The sequence below is a fragment of the Ictalurus punctatus genome, chromosome 19, assembly GCF_001660625.3.
Source record: "Ictalurus punctatus breed USDA103 chromosome 19, Coco_2.0, whole genome shotgun sequence".
Lineage (NCBI taxonomy): Eukaryota > Metazoa > Chordata > Actinopteri > Siluriformes > Ictaluridae > Ictalurus > Ictalurus punctatus.
Window position 1 is genome coordinate 12,526,904 of NC_030434.2, and position 19,590 is coordinate 12,546,493.

Here is a 19,590-nt window from a genome sequence, read left to right on the forward strand (position 1 = left end):
AACAGATTGTCCTGAGCAGGGGTCTCTGGGAGTTAACTGCTGCTTTTTCAATATTCTTTTATAATAGCGTATTTGATCTAGCCAGTACAAAGTTCTCCCTCTGCCAATCCCAACCAGTGTAATCGCTCCATGTCTAAGAGACATTGTGAAACATACTATAAGTGCTGTCTATAATAAAACTTCAAGGTGGACATTTTTCTCAGAACAGCAATGGTGTTTTAAGTTTGTTACCAAAAAAGCAGACAATGAAATAAATACATGTTAAACACTACTTTGCATATCTTTATTTATTGATTACATATGAATCCATCATTGAGAGGCATTATACAATCATTTACAACCATTATTATAAAGTGCTTTAAAAACAAAAAGGAAATATTCAAGAACATGATATAGCATTGATATGATATGATATAGCATAAAAGAATTAAAGCAGCAATCTCAACTTTAGCTATATTAGATTAACTTTTAAACCTGAGATTGTTAGATTTTTTATTTTAATCACATGATTAAAATTTAAAGAAAACAAATGTCTGACAGAGAATTCATATTGGATTTTGGCACTGAAAGCAGAAAACACCAGATATTACATGCACAAAAAAAGACAGATAATTTAATTAAAACTCCCAGCTCAATCACTGATCATGTATAAAGACAACAAATCGTGCAAATCAAGATATATGTATGGATTGTAGATGTAAAACCTCAGCCTCAATTCTCTGAGCATTACAGTGACATTGCAAAAACCTTCAGACTTCACGCTGGCACTCACAGCTGGTGATGTGTTTGTAGGTGTATTGTGCAACTGTAGCTCCACTGCAGTCCAGAGAGATCTGTCTCATCTCATAGTTACTCTCGCGGCAGCTGAACCGATTATGCTCTAACTGCAGATCTTCTCCAGAAATCACCCAGCTACAAAACAACAGCACACGCGAGCATTACTTAACCATGAACATACAACTCATTCGATATGTACGTGTGGTAACTGGGGAAAACCAATCAGATATCACTGAGTCTGAATTCTGGCAATCAGATGAAAAAAAGGTTACAAAATAAAAAATAAATAAATTGTATTTTGGCAACAAAAAAAGGGGACGGGGCATTTCTGCCTATAAACTTTTAAGAAAGCATAAATATATTTCACCAAAACAGTGTGGAAATGCAATAATTTACTTGAGTAAATTATTTTGTTCATATTGAATTCATATGGTTCATATTTTTTTTTAAATTGAAAGCAGTGTTAAATTTTTGTTCACATAGGTCTATGTGTATTCTTTTGATATTAGGCTTAATTGATTAATGGACTACAGGACACATGCATTGAAAATGTACATGGTTTTAGATTGTTTGTAATCTCATATTTGCTTGCTTTCAAAAAGGACAAATGTATATGTACAAAATCAATATTATTATAATTAATAATTAACTGCAGCCATGCTTTAACTAGATTGGAACCAAAACAATGGGAAATATGGGTGGCACATAAAGGTACGTATACATATATATATATATATATATATATATATATATATATATATATATATATATATATATATATATATAATATGTGTGTAAATATTTCACATTACGAATGCATCTCTTAAGGATTATTGTTTAGAAAGCTTTATTGCCATAAGAGTATCATTTACTTTTAAGGTTAACCATGACCAAAAAAAGCTTAATAAATTGTGAGTCTTACAGGGAGCCTGAAGCACAGTTGCCTTCACAGGTGGGCAGCATCACCTCAGTGCAGTTCTCAACAGTCATTTTGGATAGTCTGACTCCACACGTTGTGTTACCTAGAAGGTTTACACAAGCCAAGTGAGAACAACATAAAATAGTAACTGAAGTAAATGTGTGTGTGTGTGTGTGTGTGTGTGTGTGTGTGTGTGTGTGTGTGTGTGTGTGTGTGTGTGTGTGTCACATTTGTCACTACAAATAATGGGTGTGTTGATTTTGGTAAAAAAAAAAAAAAAAAAAAAAAAGAGATGACTGAATGAAAGTAATGGTTAAATGTCCATCTATATGTTGCACCCAGAAGTGTACTAGAAAGCTTACACCAAAAAATTTTGGCAAGCACTTTTTTTTCATAAAATAATCTCTCCATGTATTTATCCACTATAAATTCTTCAGAATTTTCCCAAACTATTCCACTGTGTTTGTTTAAAAGCAAAAGAATGAGATGAAGATATTTCACATACATGAATAGCAGCAATGATGTTCATCCCAATGTTCCTAGATAAGCACAATCAAAAAAAGAAGAAGTCAGAGAGAACTTAAAATCCATACCAGTGATGCTATATGCTAAGATTGCAAGTGTGTTATACTTTGGGCAGACTCACCTCAGGAGAGGTCTGCTGTGGACACACAGTCTTCTCTATTTCAGTGCCTTCTGTTGTACAATGAAATGTTTCACAAGGGCTCCGGGGGTCCTTCCATGTTTCAGCCACCTGAGGTGTCCATGCAAAAAACATCAGCATTATACACTCCATTTGTTCAGTGTCATTCAGGATAGGTCTTATTCTCTTGTACACAAAAAGATGGTGTGCTGTAGGTCTTCACTCCAGAAAAGCAGGAGACATTTCTGTTTCTGCTACTACTATTAGGTGTATCTTCTTATTGGCTGGACTAATAATAATAATACGGTAACTACTTCATGCTACATTTTAACTGACACCTCCCCCACTTTCTTACACACTTGCACAATATCTAAGAGCATTGTTTACAAGTTTGGTGACACTTTTTTTTGTAGAGAGCTATCTTACTGTATTTATTGTTATTGTTAAATGTTTCTCTTTTTAACACTACTGTGACTGTTTCCCTTGGGATCAATAAAGTAAGTAAGTAAGTATCGATCTATCTAAACAACGTGAAGCTACACCAGCTATTGGCAGATAAGCCTGAAGAGCTCTGCTATACACTAAACCCAGGATAACACAGGATTAATTAATTCCTAATGTGATTAGTACTGGAAATTGTGAGTGCTCTTTGAGATTAATATGAATGTTTTTGAATAAAATACTGATAATTATTCTGCATTACATATACCCAGGTGTTAAATTGAGATTTAGAAGGTAGGGGAACTCTACTTCTTTCATGTGTGTCAACAATGTGAGAAAATCATTCATCGACTTTCAGTAACCACTTTATCCTGGTCAGTAAAAATATTCCACTTAACCTGTAGTACCTTCTCCACGTTCTGTACACAGAGACCAAAATAGCGGGAACTGACCTTATATATTGTTCCACCATATTCGCAAGTCTTCTCAACTGTGAATGAAAGGGTTAAGCAATGTTAATTACAACAATATAGCAATGCTTTTGAGAAATTATGAAGGTTTAGTAAGTGACACTGATCCATCAACATCTAGTCAATAGCATTATCAAGGATTTTGAAGTCTGCAATAGTTGATTCCATGCTAATGAAAGCAAACATTACAGAGAGTGGTAGTAATATTTTAGGCACAGTGCTTTAACGTTTATGTTTGTTCACTTAACATGATTAACAGATCATCGCTTTAAATTGTAAAATAATCTGATAAAATTTGATAGAAATATTAATATTATCTTAAAATACCCAATATAACTAATGTTCACCTCAGTATTTAGCTATGTAATGAATGTTTATGGATGTAGAACCCCAAAATAATCCTTCCTGCAAAGGTAGGTGATCACACTATTAGTTTTATTTGAAATGAACATTGAATTTATTTTTTAATTAACAGAACTTAAGGGTTGACATGGTTTTTCAGTAATTACAGCACATGTACTGAAAGGCTGAAGTGGAGTTGATGAAGTGCTAAATTACCGCATATCTGGTTGTTGCAGCAGTCAGAGATGAGAACAGAACCAGGACCGCATATGGGAGTTGGAGCAGAAGGTTTTGGCGTGCATTCTTCTGTCCGAGTCTGATTATTGCATGTGCATATGTGGCAATTTGACTCCCATACTGCCCCAACCTTAGACAGAGATTTGGATTACAATCAGAGACTTGGTGGGAAATAAACCTTTTTTTTTTTTTTTTTTTTTTTTTAACAATCTGATCAGTTTGAAATTAATGGAAAGGCTCCACTCTAACAATCTATCTATATATCTGTTTCAGAGCCATTTTAGGCTTTGCTGATTTTCTTTAAGAAGGTGTGTGAAAAGGTCAAGATTTTAGTTGTGGTTTTGGTTAATAGATACATGCTATAATGCCACAGGAATTTCCTCATGCTCAGTCACTGATTTGTGGGTAACTGGTAAGCCTTTATTAATCATAGGTAATAGGTAATATCTCACCGGCATGGGTTCTCCCAGTGGACCTTTACAGTCTAATAAAAAAGCAAACCAGGCATTTATACACATTTATCTCACACAGGAAATGTCAGTTTAAAAACACTAATGAGATAACAACAAATATGGGGTAGATAAGAACATATGAACTAGACAATCCACATTTTGATACTACAAAAATCTTTCAGTGACAAAGAAAGACATGAGTGCAGAATGTCAGCATTAATTCAAGTGTATTATAGCCACAAGAAAATTGTCGGTTCACCTGACATGCTTAAATTGTATAGCTTAAAGATGATTTTCAACACATATTATTTCAATTTATGTATATGAAATATGCTGACACAGAGGGCACAAGAAATCCTGATGATGTTTATACATGACATTAAAGAATGGTAACCACTCACTGGTGCATTCAGATACACAGATCTTCTTGTGTGTCTCAGCAAATAGCTGATTGTCTGGGCAGAAGCAACCAGACCTCTCTGTCCCCGAAACACGCTCACTATGTGAAGAACATACATAAGACAGACTCACCACAAGTTAGCTACAGCACATTTAAACACTGTTAATCAAAATAGACACGAAACTAACCCGCCACGGCAGAAATCAGTTGGGGTGCTCCGGCACTCATCAAAAATCATTCCTTCAGGACAAGTAATGTCTAAGAAAGGAAATATTGTTTTAAAACATATAAAAGAATGGACAACATGAAGCATTTCATCCTGTCACAGCAGATAAACCTGTTTGTAAAATGCCTGTATCTGTTTCAAACCCTAAAGTACATGGATGCTTTACTATATTACATATACTATACTACATATTTATTTCTGGCAATCATATTTAACATAATTTAAATTATGTCAAAGTCCGTTTATATATATATATATATATATATATATATATATATATATATATATATATATATATATATATATATATATATATATGTATGTATATATATATATATATATATATATATATTTATATTATGTATATAAATATAAAATATATTTTTGATTAAAATAAAATGTTATATATATATATATATATATATATATATATATATATATATATATATCACATTTTATTTTAATCAAAAATATATTTTTAAAGACAACAATGGAATAAAATGCAAACATCATTTCAATATAATTTTCATAAGTCGAAATTTAGGGGTTAGGGTTCAGCACAGCCACCTCCCAATTGAAAGTACCCAATAAATTATGAATATATATAAATTACGCTTACTGATATTTTAAATGTTAAATAGATAGATAGATAATAGAAAGCTATCATAGTAAATATCTAAGATCTGAATACTTAAATGCTTTTTCAATGTTATTTGGTTGTAGGACAGCAGTTTGCACCAATATAAATTTTCTCTTTTTTTAACTTGGATCATGTGACATATTACATTTGGAAGTTTGTATGATGGAGGTTGGGTGGGGTCAGAGGTCATTGGACCTAAGGTATGCCTTTAATGCTTAAAGAACAATTTCTAAAAGACAGACAGACAGTCTGAATCAGTATTCTGAATCAGCTCTATCGCTACCAGCCAATAAGACATCTGCAATCTCTGCAAGTGTCCTATGCATGCAGGTAAAACAGCCTTACCACAAGTTCCATTGATGAGGTTTCTCCAGGCCACACAGAAGCCCATCTTCATGCAGTGGTTAGCTAGATACTCTAGTGGGGAGCACACAGTGGCACGGTTGTGGGCCACACAGTAGTCAAACTTGCAGTTACTCACCAGTCTCTCCACATCAATGTCCCCACTGCATTCGCTGAACACTCTGAGATTCAAACAGCATACTTATATTAATTATACTTACATATATTCTACAAACAACCAGAAAATAGAAATGCAACAAACTGAGAATGTAGCTCTACCACCCTTTTTGCAGGTAGTCCCTGACTAAAATTCATCTGTCTACACTGTTCTTTTCTGTTTTAATTTTATAGCGATATAATTCTATTTAATTTAATTTAAATTACCTCTAATTATATGTCATTTCACTTAATCTCAAACGATATGGAAACCCGTGACCCTGAAAAGGAGTAAGCGGTAGAAGAGGGATGGATGGATATGGAAACAGAAACAGATATGCAAAATTCCTTCCCATGGCTAGGATATATTTATAAATAAGTTTACAAAATGTGTGCTATAAAGTTTTGTATCTTGGACCTTTTCTCTGCTTTTTAAGATAGGCTTTTAGTTTTAAGGGTACTTTATTGTTAGGTGTTTCCTCTGAAACACATAAAGCTAGCCACTGCAGAACACAACTGAACACACGCAGAGGAAAATGTTAGCATGATGTTTTTGATGGAGATTACAAAGCAATTCTGTAAATTATCTGCCAAATTCTCTAAATGTACAGTGGTGCTTGAAAGTTAGCTTGAAAACCTTTTCTATATTTCTGATAAATATGACATAAAACATCATCAGATTTCCACACAAGTCCTAAAAGTAGACAAAGAGAAACAAATTAAACAAGTGAAACAAAAATATTATACTTGGTCATTTACTTTCTAAAGGGTTCACAAACTTTCAAGCACCACTGTACAGTAAATGCAAATGCATTCTCAACAATACACTGTATGCTGAGTTCCTTGTTCATTAATTATTATATTGGTACACCTAGTAAACCTGCTAAGGAGCATAAATAAAGAGCATTAATTTCCTTAAAACCTGTTGTTAATCAACTTGGTAATTTTTATGGATGTTTTGAAGTGTCCATGTGTTTTTGCACATGCAAAAACTTTTTTTTTTGCAAACTTTTATAAAATCGATACCTTAGTGCATATGAATATACTATATACAGTATGTCAATACACTTATTTGCTAGTTTGATAGACGATCTGTAATGTACATTATAAAAACCCAGCAACTCTTTTCCTTGACTTTGAAGCTGAAGAACGAGTTGAAAAGCTTACTCATGTCTAAGGATTTCACAGAGAGGAGCCGTGCACTGTGGTACTGTCGTTGGAGAAATATCTGTTGGTGGGTTGTCAGGGAAACAAGGGACATGCCGGGGGGCTTGTTGACAGTATGATTTCAGTGGATCATCCTCTATCCATTCATATGCAGTCTTATCACAGCAGTCGTCACGCTCAACTGAACCATCTCTGCGTATACATGAGGCACCTCCACAAACACCTGTAAATGAGAATAAGAGGAACCTAGAATGATCCCATATACATAAGCCATACAATTAAACCAACATTTGCGATGTAACTGACTGACTTATTAATTATATTTCTTTGAAAGCTTATTATGCAATATACTAACAAGAAATACAGCACCTTAACTATTCATATACTATTCACATATAGTACGACTTCAAGTACAATAATACCTTTTAAGTGATAAGTGACATATTATATACTACAACTACAGCAGACATATCAGGCTTCAACAACGTCAGAGAGATACGAGGTTGTCTTTAAAGGTACAGTTTAGCAGGTGTTCATTCTGTTACTCTACAGCCTGTGCGTGCAACCTTTTCCATGCCTTTTTGAAGGTTTGTACAACCATCTCTGCTTGACCGTTTGTGGCTGGATGATATGGAGGTGACAAGACATGACGCACACCATTGTTCCATAAGAACTACTCAAACTCCTTAGAAATTAATGGAGGACCATTGTCTGACACCAGCACTTTTGGAAATCCATATGAAGCCCAGAGATGACACAAGAGGTTAACAGTCTTCTCAGCATTGGTCAGCTGAGTGCAGAAAATTTCCACCCACTTTGACTGGACATCCACAATCACCAAGAAGTGTTGCTTGTCTATTTCTGCATAGTCGATGTGAATGCGCTCCCAGGGTGTTTTCGTCCATGACCATGGATGAAGAGGAGTGCTGGGGGATTGATTTCGCCCAAATTCACATGGAGTGCACTGACTTACAAAGTTCTGGATGTCTTGGTCAAGCCCTGGCCACAAGAGATATCCTCTTGCCAAATGGGCAATGTCCTTTGCACAGATGGGCAATTCCTCTACATTTGAAACTTGAAATACAGTCCCCCCCCCATGTGAGAGGTTTCCTCACATGGTAATCTGGACATCCGCATTTGCGTGATCAGACAACGGTCTGTACTCTGTCATAATGCTCTACTGTATATGTGACCAATAAAGTCTCATTATCATTATCATTATCATTAATCATAGGCCAACAGAAGCAAAATCCAGTGTTGCATGCGGAGGGCAGCAGTGTAGGAATGTAGGAATGGCAGACCTGGAACCTAAGAAAGCAAGAAGAGGTTTATGATCGGTTAGCAGATGGAACGTACGTCCATATAAATATATGGAAAACTTTTTGACTCCGAAGACTATGCTCAGGGCCTCCTTTTCAATCTGTGCATAGTTTTGCTCACTTTCTGTTAAGGTCCTTGATGCAAATGCAATGGGGTGTTCCTCCCCTGAAGGTAACACATGTGAGATACACCTTTAAACTACAAGTATTCTACAGAGTTACAGAGGAATTCACATTTAAAAAAATTTTTACCCTTACTCCATGTTGTTGAAGTCACGAGAGTACTTTGTCCAGTACTACCTGATGTTCTAGTACTGCCGCCAAAACCAAAATATCATCCATAAAACACACTTACATGTTCGAGTCCCTGCAGGATTTGTGCCATTGTGTGTTGGAAAATCACAGGTGCTGTGGAAATTCCATAGGCAAGCATAAGCGAGGAAATTACTTAAGCTGGCCCTTGTCCGTGTTTATGATAAGATACTGTTCGGATTCAGCGTCCACCTCAAGCTGCTGATATGCAAATGACAGATCAAGCTTACTGAAGACCAATGTGGTGAAGAGATCCTCCACATTTGGTAGTGGATATTTCTCTGTGAGAATGCATTTGTAGACTGTGACTTCACAATCACCACACAGTCTTATAATCACCACACACCACACAGACACTGTCTTGTCTTTTTTTGGCACAACCACTATTGGGGCCGCCCAATAACTACTACTGAACTGAGAGATAATTCCATTTCTCTCCAAATAATCAAGCTCCTTCTCTACTGCTTCCTTAAGAGCATATGTTAAGAGATAGGTTGAGATCCTTCTTGCACTCTCACTTTTGCTTTGAAGCCACTGATCTTGCCATATCCATCTCCAAATGTTTTTCAAGTACATCAGAGAGGGAAAGAACACACACCGATGTCACTTTTCTCAAACTAAAGATCTCCTTCCAGTTTAAGGATATTTTCTGGAGCCAGTTACACTCCAGCAATGGAGATTTGTTTCCCTTGACCACAATCAATGGTAATGAGCATTGTTGTCTCATATGTGACAGAAACCTTGAGCTCACCCAACACAGGAATTTTGTCCCCAGACTTTTGTCCCCAGTGTATGAAACCAGATGAATAGAGGTTGGATGCAACCTACTGTCCTTCAATTTGTTTTTATAGATGTATTCTGGGATCAAAGACAAGGAAGCTCCTGTGTTTAGTTGCATGCTAACTGTTCTACCACCTTTGTGAATATCAATATAAATGCCATCTACCTTGGCTTGTGCAGTGTAGACAGTAAATAACTTAAACAGTTCCTCATTGATGGATGAGGATTGATGGATGAGCACCCAACTCCTTGCTGTCCTTGTGCGCTAATTCTAATGTGAGAGCAACATTGCATGCCTTCTTAAAAGTAAGGTCCTTTTCTGACAGTAACCTTCTGTGATAAACCTCTCCTGCAAGTCCACAGACAAATCTGCCCCTGAGAGCCTCACCTAAAATTGTTCCAAATTCACAAGAACTTGCAAGATGTTTCAATGCCAAAAACTCATCAGAAATCGTTTCCCCTGGACTTTGGTTATGTTGGTAAAATCTTGGGCTTGAAATGTTCAGACAGGATCTGAGTAATTCCTGATATGTTAAGCTGCGTACTTTTGATGACTCAACTAGACTTTTTAAGAGGCTGTATTCCACAGGTCCTAAAATACTCAGGAACACATCTGCTTTTTTCCCCTCAATAATTTCATTTGCTGAGATCCATCGCTCAAATCTCTCTAAATAGTATCAAAATCCTCCTTAGTTCTGTAAACTGTAAACTCAGGCACTCGACCTATTGTGGCCATTTTCCTGTGTAATTTATTTTCTCACATGGTTGTTCTGCTCACTCTGTCCGTTAGATGTCACCCTACCCCACGAATAAAGCTAGTGACACTCTCTGCCTCCGTCCATTCGGACTCGCAGGCAACCATCCTTTCCCTTCTTATGTTCTGCTATATTCTTCAGAGTTTCCCTTGCTATTTCTAAGCATAGGGTATTCCAATCCTAGTCACCAGTGTAATGTTTTATGGATAACACAGACAACCATTTACTGCAGACTCATTTTACTGCGTGTTTCCATCTCTCTCTCTCTCTCTCTCTCTCTCTCTCTCTCTCTCTCTCTCTCTCTCTCTCTCTCTCTCTCTCTCTCTCTCTCACTTTCTCTCGTTCATTGCTCCGCCCTCCTTCCATACAGAGAAACTAAAATAATACATGGTATAACTTCTCATGAACAGTACATTACAATATTATGACTATAGTACCTGAAAATACATGTGCTTACAGTATAACTCTACATTAGTAATATTTAAAAACACTTTGAACTGATACAGTATGAGGCATTCACTTTTCAACATATTTGTGAAATTTGGCTATTGCAGCTAATGCCTGTTAGCCTTCAGTACACTATTTGGGGAAAAAAGCATATATCACAGTTACAAAGCAAGCCGAACTGCTGGTCACTTACCACATTGTCCCTGTGTGTTATTGACGAAGTGCTCCATTGCCAGATTGATCTGCAGTGTGTTCCATACACTGAGAAACATGTATGAGCGGATCTCTTCAATGTGAATGTAGATTTTTGCATCACTGCTCTCAAACCTGAGTCCATCTACTTCATATGGTGGTGTTATTGTTACTTGATTCAGAGTAGTCTTGAAAATATAACAGAGAAGATTCAAACTTACAATTGCACAAACATTGCACAAATACAGAGTACCATATTTTAACATGTACAAACACTAAAATCATAAGCACCTCAAATGCACATGGACCAAGTCATTACCACCTCTACCTGAGATTCACCACAAAACTGAACAACTTGTACAACTTGTACTGAACAATAATGGTATTCATGTCTGTGCATTTATATAGACCTACTTCTAACATGGGCATTTCATTAGGATCTTGAAGCACTTGAATTGTGACTGTGTTGTTTTGGTACTTCAGAATGATGCCCTTGGCACAGGAAGCAGATGGCTCACAGTAGTAATTATCAATGCTGATGCTGAGATAGTGATGTGGAGTCCTTTCCTCCACCAGAATATATGTACAGTTTTCCAGGAACACAAAGTCTTGTCCAGCAAAGGAAGTGTAGTGTGGGTCTCCAAAGATATCACATTGACCTGGGGAAAACATTGGAGAAATTTTAGCACAATTTGTAATCACAAAAGGGGTAGAATCTCAGGGCATAGCTTAGGTAGCTGGTATATTTGGTGTGAATAAAAATATAAGGAAAATGTAGAATTCTGAAGAGACTTTCCTTCTGAAAAGAATCCTAATGTAAAATGACTTTCAAGACTATAGGCTTGTTCTATTATAAGAATTTCAGGATGTAATATCAGTGGCTAATGATGTTAGAGTATGTAAAATAAAAGAACCTCTTTAGGCACTCTGCCCAGCAGAAATTGTATTTACATGATTGCCTTTGAGGAAATCAGGCAATGCCATCTGTTGTTGTAATTGCTGTTGAGTTCTGATGTAAAAATTTATTTTAGGATTATAGTTTTTCTCAGGAGGTCCTCAAAAAGAAAAAAGCAGGTTGAGTAACTAAATAAATAAATAGCTAAATATCTACGATATTATACACTATGTTGTAAAAATGTAGTAGAAACAAATGAGATCGCATTTGGAATATCCCCAGATATTATTTTAACAATATTAGTTTGTTATATGTGTCTTACAGTGCTCTAAAACAGTAGAAAGAGCCATTGCACTCACAGTCACACTGCCAGGTTTCACAACAGCCCTGCTCATCTTTTACCAGTTGTATCATTCCTCTTGGGCACACAGGTTTTTCTGGCATTTGACATATCACAGGTCTCAACTCAATAACACCATTTATGCAAGCTTTATTGAAGCAGTCCTCTGTCCATTGATAACCATCTTGCCAAGTGTGGTTTTTAATCAGATCCTTGCAATCAGTATTAGGTACAGTTATGGTTGTTGGTATTGATGTGGTTACAGTTGTCTCTGTTATAGTTAATGGAGTTGTTATTAGTGGGGTTGTAGTTGTAGGTTTTTCAGTTGTTTTTGTAGTGGTGGTTCCTTGTGTAGAAGTTGATGTAGGTTCTTCAGTTGTGATTTCTGTTGTAGTAGTAGTTAGTGAAGTTGTAGGCTTAGATACAGTTGTGATTTCTGGTGTTGATACACTTATAGGTATGTCTGTTGTAGTTAGTGAAGTTGTAGTTTTAGGTTCTTCAGTTGAGATTTCTGGGGTTGATGTGGTCAGTGGTGTCTCTGTTATAATTGTTGTAAGTGGGGTTGTAGTTGTAGGTTCCTCAGTTGTTTTTGTAGTGGTGGTTCCTGATGTAGTACTTGTGAAGGTTGATACTTGAAAATCTGGACTAGAGTGGGTGGACGTGGTCCCAGTTTCTATATTTGGTGCTGTTGTTTCTGTTGTGTACACAACTGTGGTTATGGGTGTCTCTATTGTACTTGTAGTTAGTGGCATTGTAGTTGTAGTTAGTGGAGTTGTAGTTTCAGGTTCATCAGTTGAGATTTCTGGGCTTGATGTTTTGGTGGTCAGTGGTGTCTCTGTTGTAATTGTTGTAAGTGGGGTTGTAGTTGTAGGTTCCTCAGTTGTTTTTGTAGTGGTGGTTTCTGTTGTAGTACTTGTGAAGGTTGACACTTGAAAATCTGGACTGGAGTGAGTGGACGTGGTCCCAGTTTCTATGTTTGGTGCTGTTGTTTCTGTTGTGTACACAACTGTGGTTATGGGTGTCTCTGTTGTACTTGTAGTTAGTGGCATTGTAGTTGTAGTTAGTGGAGTTGTAGTTTCAGGTTCATCAGTTGAGATTTCTGGGCTTGATGTTTTGGTGGTCAGTGGTGTCTCTGTTGTAATTGTTGTAAGTGGAGTTGTAGTTGTAGGTTCCTCAGTTGTTTTTGTAGTGGTGGTTCCTGATGTAGTACTTGTGAAGGTTGAGACTTGAAAATCTGGACTGGAGTGAGTGGACGTGGTCCCAGTTTCTATGTTTGGTGCTGTTGTTTCTGTTGTATACACAACTGTAGTTATGGGTGTCTCTGTTGTACTTGTAGTTAGTGGCATTGTAGTTGTAGTTAGTGGAGTTGTAGTTTCAGGTTCATCAGTTGAGATTTCTTGGCTTGATGTTTTGGTGGTCAGTGGTGTCTCTGTTGTAATTGTTGCAAGTGGGGTTGTAGTTGTAGGTTCCTCAGTTGTTTTTGTAGTGGTGGTTCCTGATGTAGTACTTGTGAAGGTTGACACTTGAAAATCTGGACTAGAGTGGGTGGACGAGGTCCCAGTTTCTATATATGGTGCTGTTGTTTCTGTTGTGTACACAACTGTGGTTATAAGTGTCTCTGTTGTACTTGTAGTTAGTGGCATTGTAGTTGTAGTTAGTGGAGTTGTAGTTTCAGGTTCATCAGTTGAGATTTCTGGGCTTGATGTTTTGGTGGTCAGTGGTGTCTCTGTTGTAATTGTTGCAAGTGGGGTTGTAGTTGTAGGTTCCTCAGTTGTTTTTGCAGTGGTGGTTCCTGATGTAGTACTTGTGAAGGTTGACACTTGAAAATCTGGACTAGAGTGGGTGGACGAGGTCCCAGTTTCTATATATGGTGCTGTTGTTTCTGTTGTGTACACAACTGTGGTTATAAGTGTCTCTGTTGTACTTGTAGTTAGTGGCATTGTAGTTGTAGTTAGTGGAGTTGTAGTTTCAGGTTCATCAGTTGAGATTTCTGGGCTTGATGTTTTGGTGGTCAGTGGTGTCTCTGTTGTAATTGTTGTAAGTGGGGTTGTAGTAGGTTCCTCAGTTGTTTTTGTAGTGGTGGTTCCTGATGTAGTACTTGTGAAGGTTGATACTTGAAAATCTGGACTAGAGTGGGTGGACATGGTCCCAGTTTCTATGTTTGGTGCTGTTGTTTCTGTTGTGTACACAACTGTGGTTATAAGTGTCTCTGTTGTACTTGTAGTTAGTGGCATTGTAGTTGTAGTTAGTGGAGTTGTAGTTTCAGGTTCATCAGTTGAGATTTCTGGGCTTGATGTTTTGGTGGTCAGTGGTGTCTCTGTTGTAATTGTTGTAAGTGGGGTTGTAGTTGTAGGTTCCTCAGTTGTTTTTGTAGTGGTGGTTCCTGATGTAGTACTTGTGAAGGTTGACACTTGAAAATCTGGACTGGAGTGAGTGGATGTGGTCCCAGTTTCTATGTTTGGTGCTGTTGTTTCTGTTGTATACACAACTGTAGTTATGGGTGTCTCTGTTGTACTTGTAGTTAGTGGCATTGTAGTTGTAGTTAGTGGAGTTGTAGTTTCAGGTTCATCAGTTGAGATTTCTGGGCTTGATGTTTTGGTGGTCAGTGGTGTCTCTGTTGTAATTGTTGTAAGTGGGGTTGTAGTTGTAGGTTCCTCAGTTGTTTTTGTAGTGGTGGTTCCTGATGTAGTACTTGTGAAGGTTGAAACTTGAAAATCTGGACTAGAGTGGGTGGACGTGGTCCCAGTTTCTATGTTTGGTGCTGTTGTTTCTGTTGTGTACACAACTGTGGTTATGGGTGTCTCTGTTGTACTTGTAGTTAGTGGCATTGTAGTTGTAGTTAGTGGAGTTGTAGTTTCAGGTTCATCAGTTGAGATTTCTGGGCTTGATGTTTTGGTGGTCAGTGGTGTCTCTGTTGTAATTGTTGTAAGTGGGGTTGTAGTTGTAGGTTCCTCAGTTGTTTTTGTAGTGGTGGTTCCTGATGTAGTACTTGTGAAGGTTGACACTTGAAAATCTGGACTGGAGTGAGTGGATGTGGTCCCAGTTTCTATGTTTGGTGCTGTTGTTTCTGTTGTATACACAACTGTAGTTATGGGTGTCTCTGTTGTACTTGTAGTTAGTGGCATTGTAGTTGTAGTTAGTGGAGTTGTAGTTTCAGGTTCATCAGTTGAGATTTCTGGGCTTGATGTTTTGGTGGTCAGTGGTGTCTCTGTTGTAATTGTTGTAAGTGGGGTTGTAGTTGTAGGTACCTCAGTTGTTTTTGTAGTGGTGGTGCCTGATGTAGTACTTGTGAAGGTTGACACTTGAAAATCTGGACTAGAGTGGGTGGACGTGGTCCCAGTTTCTATGTTTGGTGCTGTTGTTTCTGTTGTGTACACAATTGTGGTTATGGGTGTCTCTGTTGTACTTGTAGTTAATGGCATTGTAGTTGTAGTTAGTGGAGTTGTAGTTTCAAGTTCATCAGTTGAGATTTCTGGGGTTGATGTTTTGGTGGTCAGTGTTGTCTCTGTTATAATTGTAAGTGGGGTTGTAGTTGTAGGTTCCTCAGTTGTTTTTGTAGTGGTGGTTCCTGGTGTAGAAGTTGATGTAGGTTCTTCAGTTGTGGTTTCTGTAGTTGGTGTGATTACTGTTGTCTCTGTTGTAGTTGGAGTTGAAAAGGTAGAGGTTGTTACAGGTGTCTCTGGTGTAGTTGTAATTAGTGTAGTTGGAGTTGTAGGTCCAGTTGTGGTTAATATTGTTGTGGTGGTTACAGTTGCCTCTGTTGTAATAGTTGTTAGCGGGGTGATTTCTGGTGTCATTTTGGGTGTTGTTTTACAAATTTCTGTGGGTATTAACACATTAGTAAACAGATTTTTAATTGGATACATTAGAATCAAAACTGACATCTTGTAAACATATCCAGGGTATAAAACTCACCGCAAATCATTTGCCCACCAATGCAATCACTATGGCAAAAGAACACAAATCATAAGGTATTAGGGGTAGCAGAAAAAAAACTCATAATTAGGGTTATTTAAAAAAAATAAATAAATAAAACTCATAATTGCACATATGATTCAAACTAACCAGCATTCACTAGGTGTAGTCACTTTAGCACCAGGTCCAACCACAGTGTTGTTGAAGTAACAAGTGCAGCTGTCCAAACTGGAACATATTCTTCTGTTCTCATCATAATATGGCATCTCAGCAGGGCACCGTGGGTAACAACCTTAGCCAAAACATGCACTTATATAAATGTTTATCACCATATAACTGTTAGCCATTAATAGACTCATAATAAATATTTAGTGCAAACATCTTACATACTGACGAAAAAAGAATAGAAACCCAATTAATAAAGTTATCCATTATTATCCAAAAAGCATAACTAGGACATGATGATGCAAGAAATTGAAAAGATGCAAAATGAAAAATGAAAACCTTCAAGCTCTCCAGAGAATTTGTTGTTTTTCCCACAAGTCTTGATCTGTTGAGGACATGCTTCATAATGCCAGTTATACTGACCCTCTTCATTGTAATAGTCACAATAGACCGCTGTGGAAGAAAGAGCACACACAATGGATTTTGATCGCACCAGTAAGCAAACACCTAATGAGTACATTTCCACCCACCAGGAAGCAATTTTATGATTAGTATCTGGGACTTTTGGGAAGCCCAAACTAAACTGATGAAGACCCCTATATCACAATGGCATATGATTTTAACCATTTTTATTTTCTCCCCTAGTGAATTATATTTATATTATATTTATATTTATCTATAAAAAAAAAAATAATTAAAAAAAACCTTGTTTTGGTTAAATTATGGTTAGAATTTCGACTAAATAATTCACATCTGACACATGTATCTTGAATTTGCAATTCTTCTCACAAATAATTGCTCAGAGATATCGTTTCTTTCCTTACTGCATCTTTCATAAGTAAAAAGAAACAATAATATTTAATGTTTTTAATGTTGCAAAACACGTACGGCACAAGTCAGGAGTCCTCCATTTGATACAGATATTTTGGGTTGTGCAGGCATCAGCGTATGATGCCACAGCTGTGCAGAATCCCAGGAACTTGCCCTCAAAATCACAAGAGCATGACTCCAGAATACAGGCCTGGTAATAAGGTGCTGGATCAACCTGCAAGTTATTGAAAAGTCAGACATGATGTAATGAAAAGCTGTTGTTTTCTTCTCAAAATTTAGATAGATGTTTGAATGTTATAAGCAGTTGTGGAAATGGCCAAGATACACTAGGGGGACTCTAGTTAGGGAGGTGGGGTCACTTTCAGATGACCGGAATGTACATATAATATAAATATAACATATAAATACCTCTGTATAATAGCATTACACTTATTTCACGTCTCGTCTAAACAATATGCATTCTTAAGTATCAAGACAGGCACATGAAAAATCAATAAACAACATTCATGAATTATTTGTCACACAAAACAAATACAATTAATTTATCCTTAACTTCCATATCATGAACTTCATTTTACCAGGTGGTCCAAAATAATTTAATATAGGGTTTTTTTTCATCCTGCCCATCTGACTCTCTCTCTCTCCCCTTTTAACTCTTCTCATTCTTTCTTGCCTATATAAAAAAAATAATTAAATGAAAGTGGTACAGTAAAAGCCCAAAGTGGCTTCAGAATCTGTATAAATGAAAGCTAAAGTGTCATGTGTACAAGGTGGAGACAGATGCAAGAAGAGTAAAAAGCTTTAGTTAACGAGACAGGGAGACAAATCCAAATCAATAAGCAAATACATAGTCAAGAACAGGCGTGGGGTCAGGTGATCTATAAATGGGCTAAACTAGGCAGAACAAAAATCAGAAACGCAAGGACGAAAACAGGATCAAGAAACTACGAATGGGAGATGAAGTGCAGTGAACAAAGACACACGAGGGGTTTAAATACTAAACGTAATCAAGGGTAAAACATAAAAAGCTGAGACATATTAAGAGACAACCACTAACATAACAGGGGTGGAGACAGGACAGAAACCAAAACAAACACACGTGTCACAAGCAAACATGAAAAATGTTACATGAAAAATGATCATGTAACAGATGCATTCATGTCTGCACAAAGGCAAATCAGAAATGGCTTGCTGTGAAAACTATACTATTAAAAATATAAATGTAAATTATATAAATTAAATATAAATGTTCAAAAAAACATTGCTAGTAAAGAACCTTTAGGTGGCAGGCTTTAAACGTGTCACTGTGTAGAATCATGCAGCGTCTCTGCGCCCAAGCAGCGCAGTATGAGTGGTGTTCACAGGGAAACAATTCCTGGGTCACATCTGAACAGGGGGGCACGGCTGTCTTCCAGCTGTTCCCAAAATCCAGTGTGCTGGCCACTACAGTGGAGCTGCTCGTCAGCATGTCATTCATTAACTTCCCATCAAAGTCACCACACAGGCCCCGCACTTTACCCTGTCAGTCCACACACAAAGGAAACATGAGTAAGACAGACTTGAAAACACAGGGAAACCTGGACACAAGGTATATGGATTTAAGAACAGGATCATACTCCAAACAAACAATGGACAGTTCTAAACTATTGATAGCATGGTATTGGCAAGTTAATATCAAGCCCTCTATAGTAATTTAGTGGACTAATTTCAGGTTTAATACAAAGAAAGTGCTTCTTACATTCCATGAGACCTGCAGCTCAATTTTGACTTTGGTTTGCTTGTCCCAAATCACATTGAGGCCCAGTTCAGGCACAGAGATGATGATATACAGGCCCACAGTATGGATAGAGTACAGTGACTTAGCTCTGAAGTGCCACCCATCCAGAAGCTTCTCGGTTACATTCATATCACGGAGGATCAAAGTCACTTCATTCTGTTTGAGGTTCAAGCAACAAATTTTGTTGAGTTCAAGCATGACACAATATACAGATATATAAGTAAGTGAAAAATGTCATCAATAGTAAGCAATGTAGCATTTTAAAGGTCAGAATCTCACAATTGCAATTTTTTTAAATGAAAAGCTATTAGATTTTGTTTATATTTAAAATATAATATTTTATATAACGTATATACTGACCATTTGTTTGACATAACTTAAAAATCTTGTTGTAAATGGTGCACTTATATAATGCTTTTATCCAAAGCGCTTTACACTGTGTCTCATTCACACACACTCACAAACCAACGGTAGCAGAGCTGCCATGCAAGGGACTAACTTGCCATCAGGGGAAACTTGGGGTTCAGTGTCTTGCCCAAGGACACTTCAGCATGGGGAGTCACATGGGCCGGGAATCAAACCGCCAACCCTACGATTAGTGGACAACCCGCTCTACCACCCGCACTACCACCTGAACCACAGCCAACCAT

General features: G+C 37.2%; 1 protein-coding gene across 1 annotated transcript in view; it reads right to left on the bottom strand.

Annotated features, from left to right (window-relative positions):
- Positions 1–257: 257 nt before the first annotated feature.
- LOC108279973 (mucin-2) overlaps positions 258–19,590 on the bottom strand; it is a 29,069-nt gene continuing 9,736 nt past the window's right edge. Inside the window, exons 23-42 of the mRNA XM_053688355.1 lie at positions 18,902–19,096; positions 18,440–18,682; positions 17,221–17,377; positions 16,672–16,785; positions 16,318–16,459; positions 16,168–16,196; positions 12,272–16,072; positions 11,432–11,676; positions 11,019–11,205; positions 7,213–7,435; positions 5,893–6,071; positions 4,870–4,939; positions 4,683–4,780; positions 4,282–4,313; positions 3,809–3,959; positions 3,233–3,270; positions 2,343–2,450; positions 2,202–2,235; positions 1,700–1,799; positions 258–912 (exon numbers count right to left, since the gene is read on the bottom strand). Of these exons, the coding sequence (XP_053544330.1) occupies positions 750–912; positions 1,700–1,799; positions 2,202–2,235; positions 2,343–2,450; positions 3,233–3,270; positions 3,809–3,959; positions 4,282–4,313; positions 4,683–4,780; positions 4,870–4,939; positions 5,893–6,071; positions 7,213–7,435; positions 11,019–11,205; positions 11,432–11,676; positions 12,272–16,072; positions 16,168–16,196; positions 16,318–16,459; positions 16,672–16,785; positions 17,221–17,377; positions 18,440–18,682; positions 18,902–19,096 (6,309 nt within the window). The 3' untranslated portion in view covers positions 258–749. The remainder of the gene's footprint in view (positions 913–1,699; positions 1,800–2,201; positions 2,236–2,342; positions 2,451–3,232; positions 3,271–3,808; positions 3,960–4,281; positions 4,314–4,682; positions 4,781–4,869; positions 4,940–5,892; positions 6,072–7,212; positions 7,436–11,018; positions 11,206–11,431; positions 11,677–12,271; positions 16,073–16,167; positions 16,197–16,317; positions 16,460–16,671; positions 16,786–17,220; positions 17,378–18,439; positions 18,683–18,901; positions 19,097–19,590) is intronic.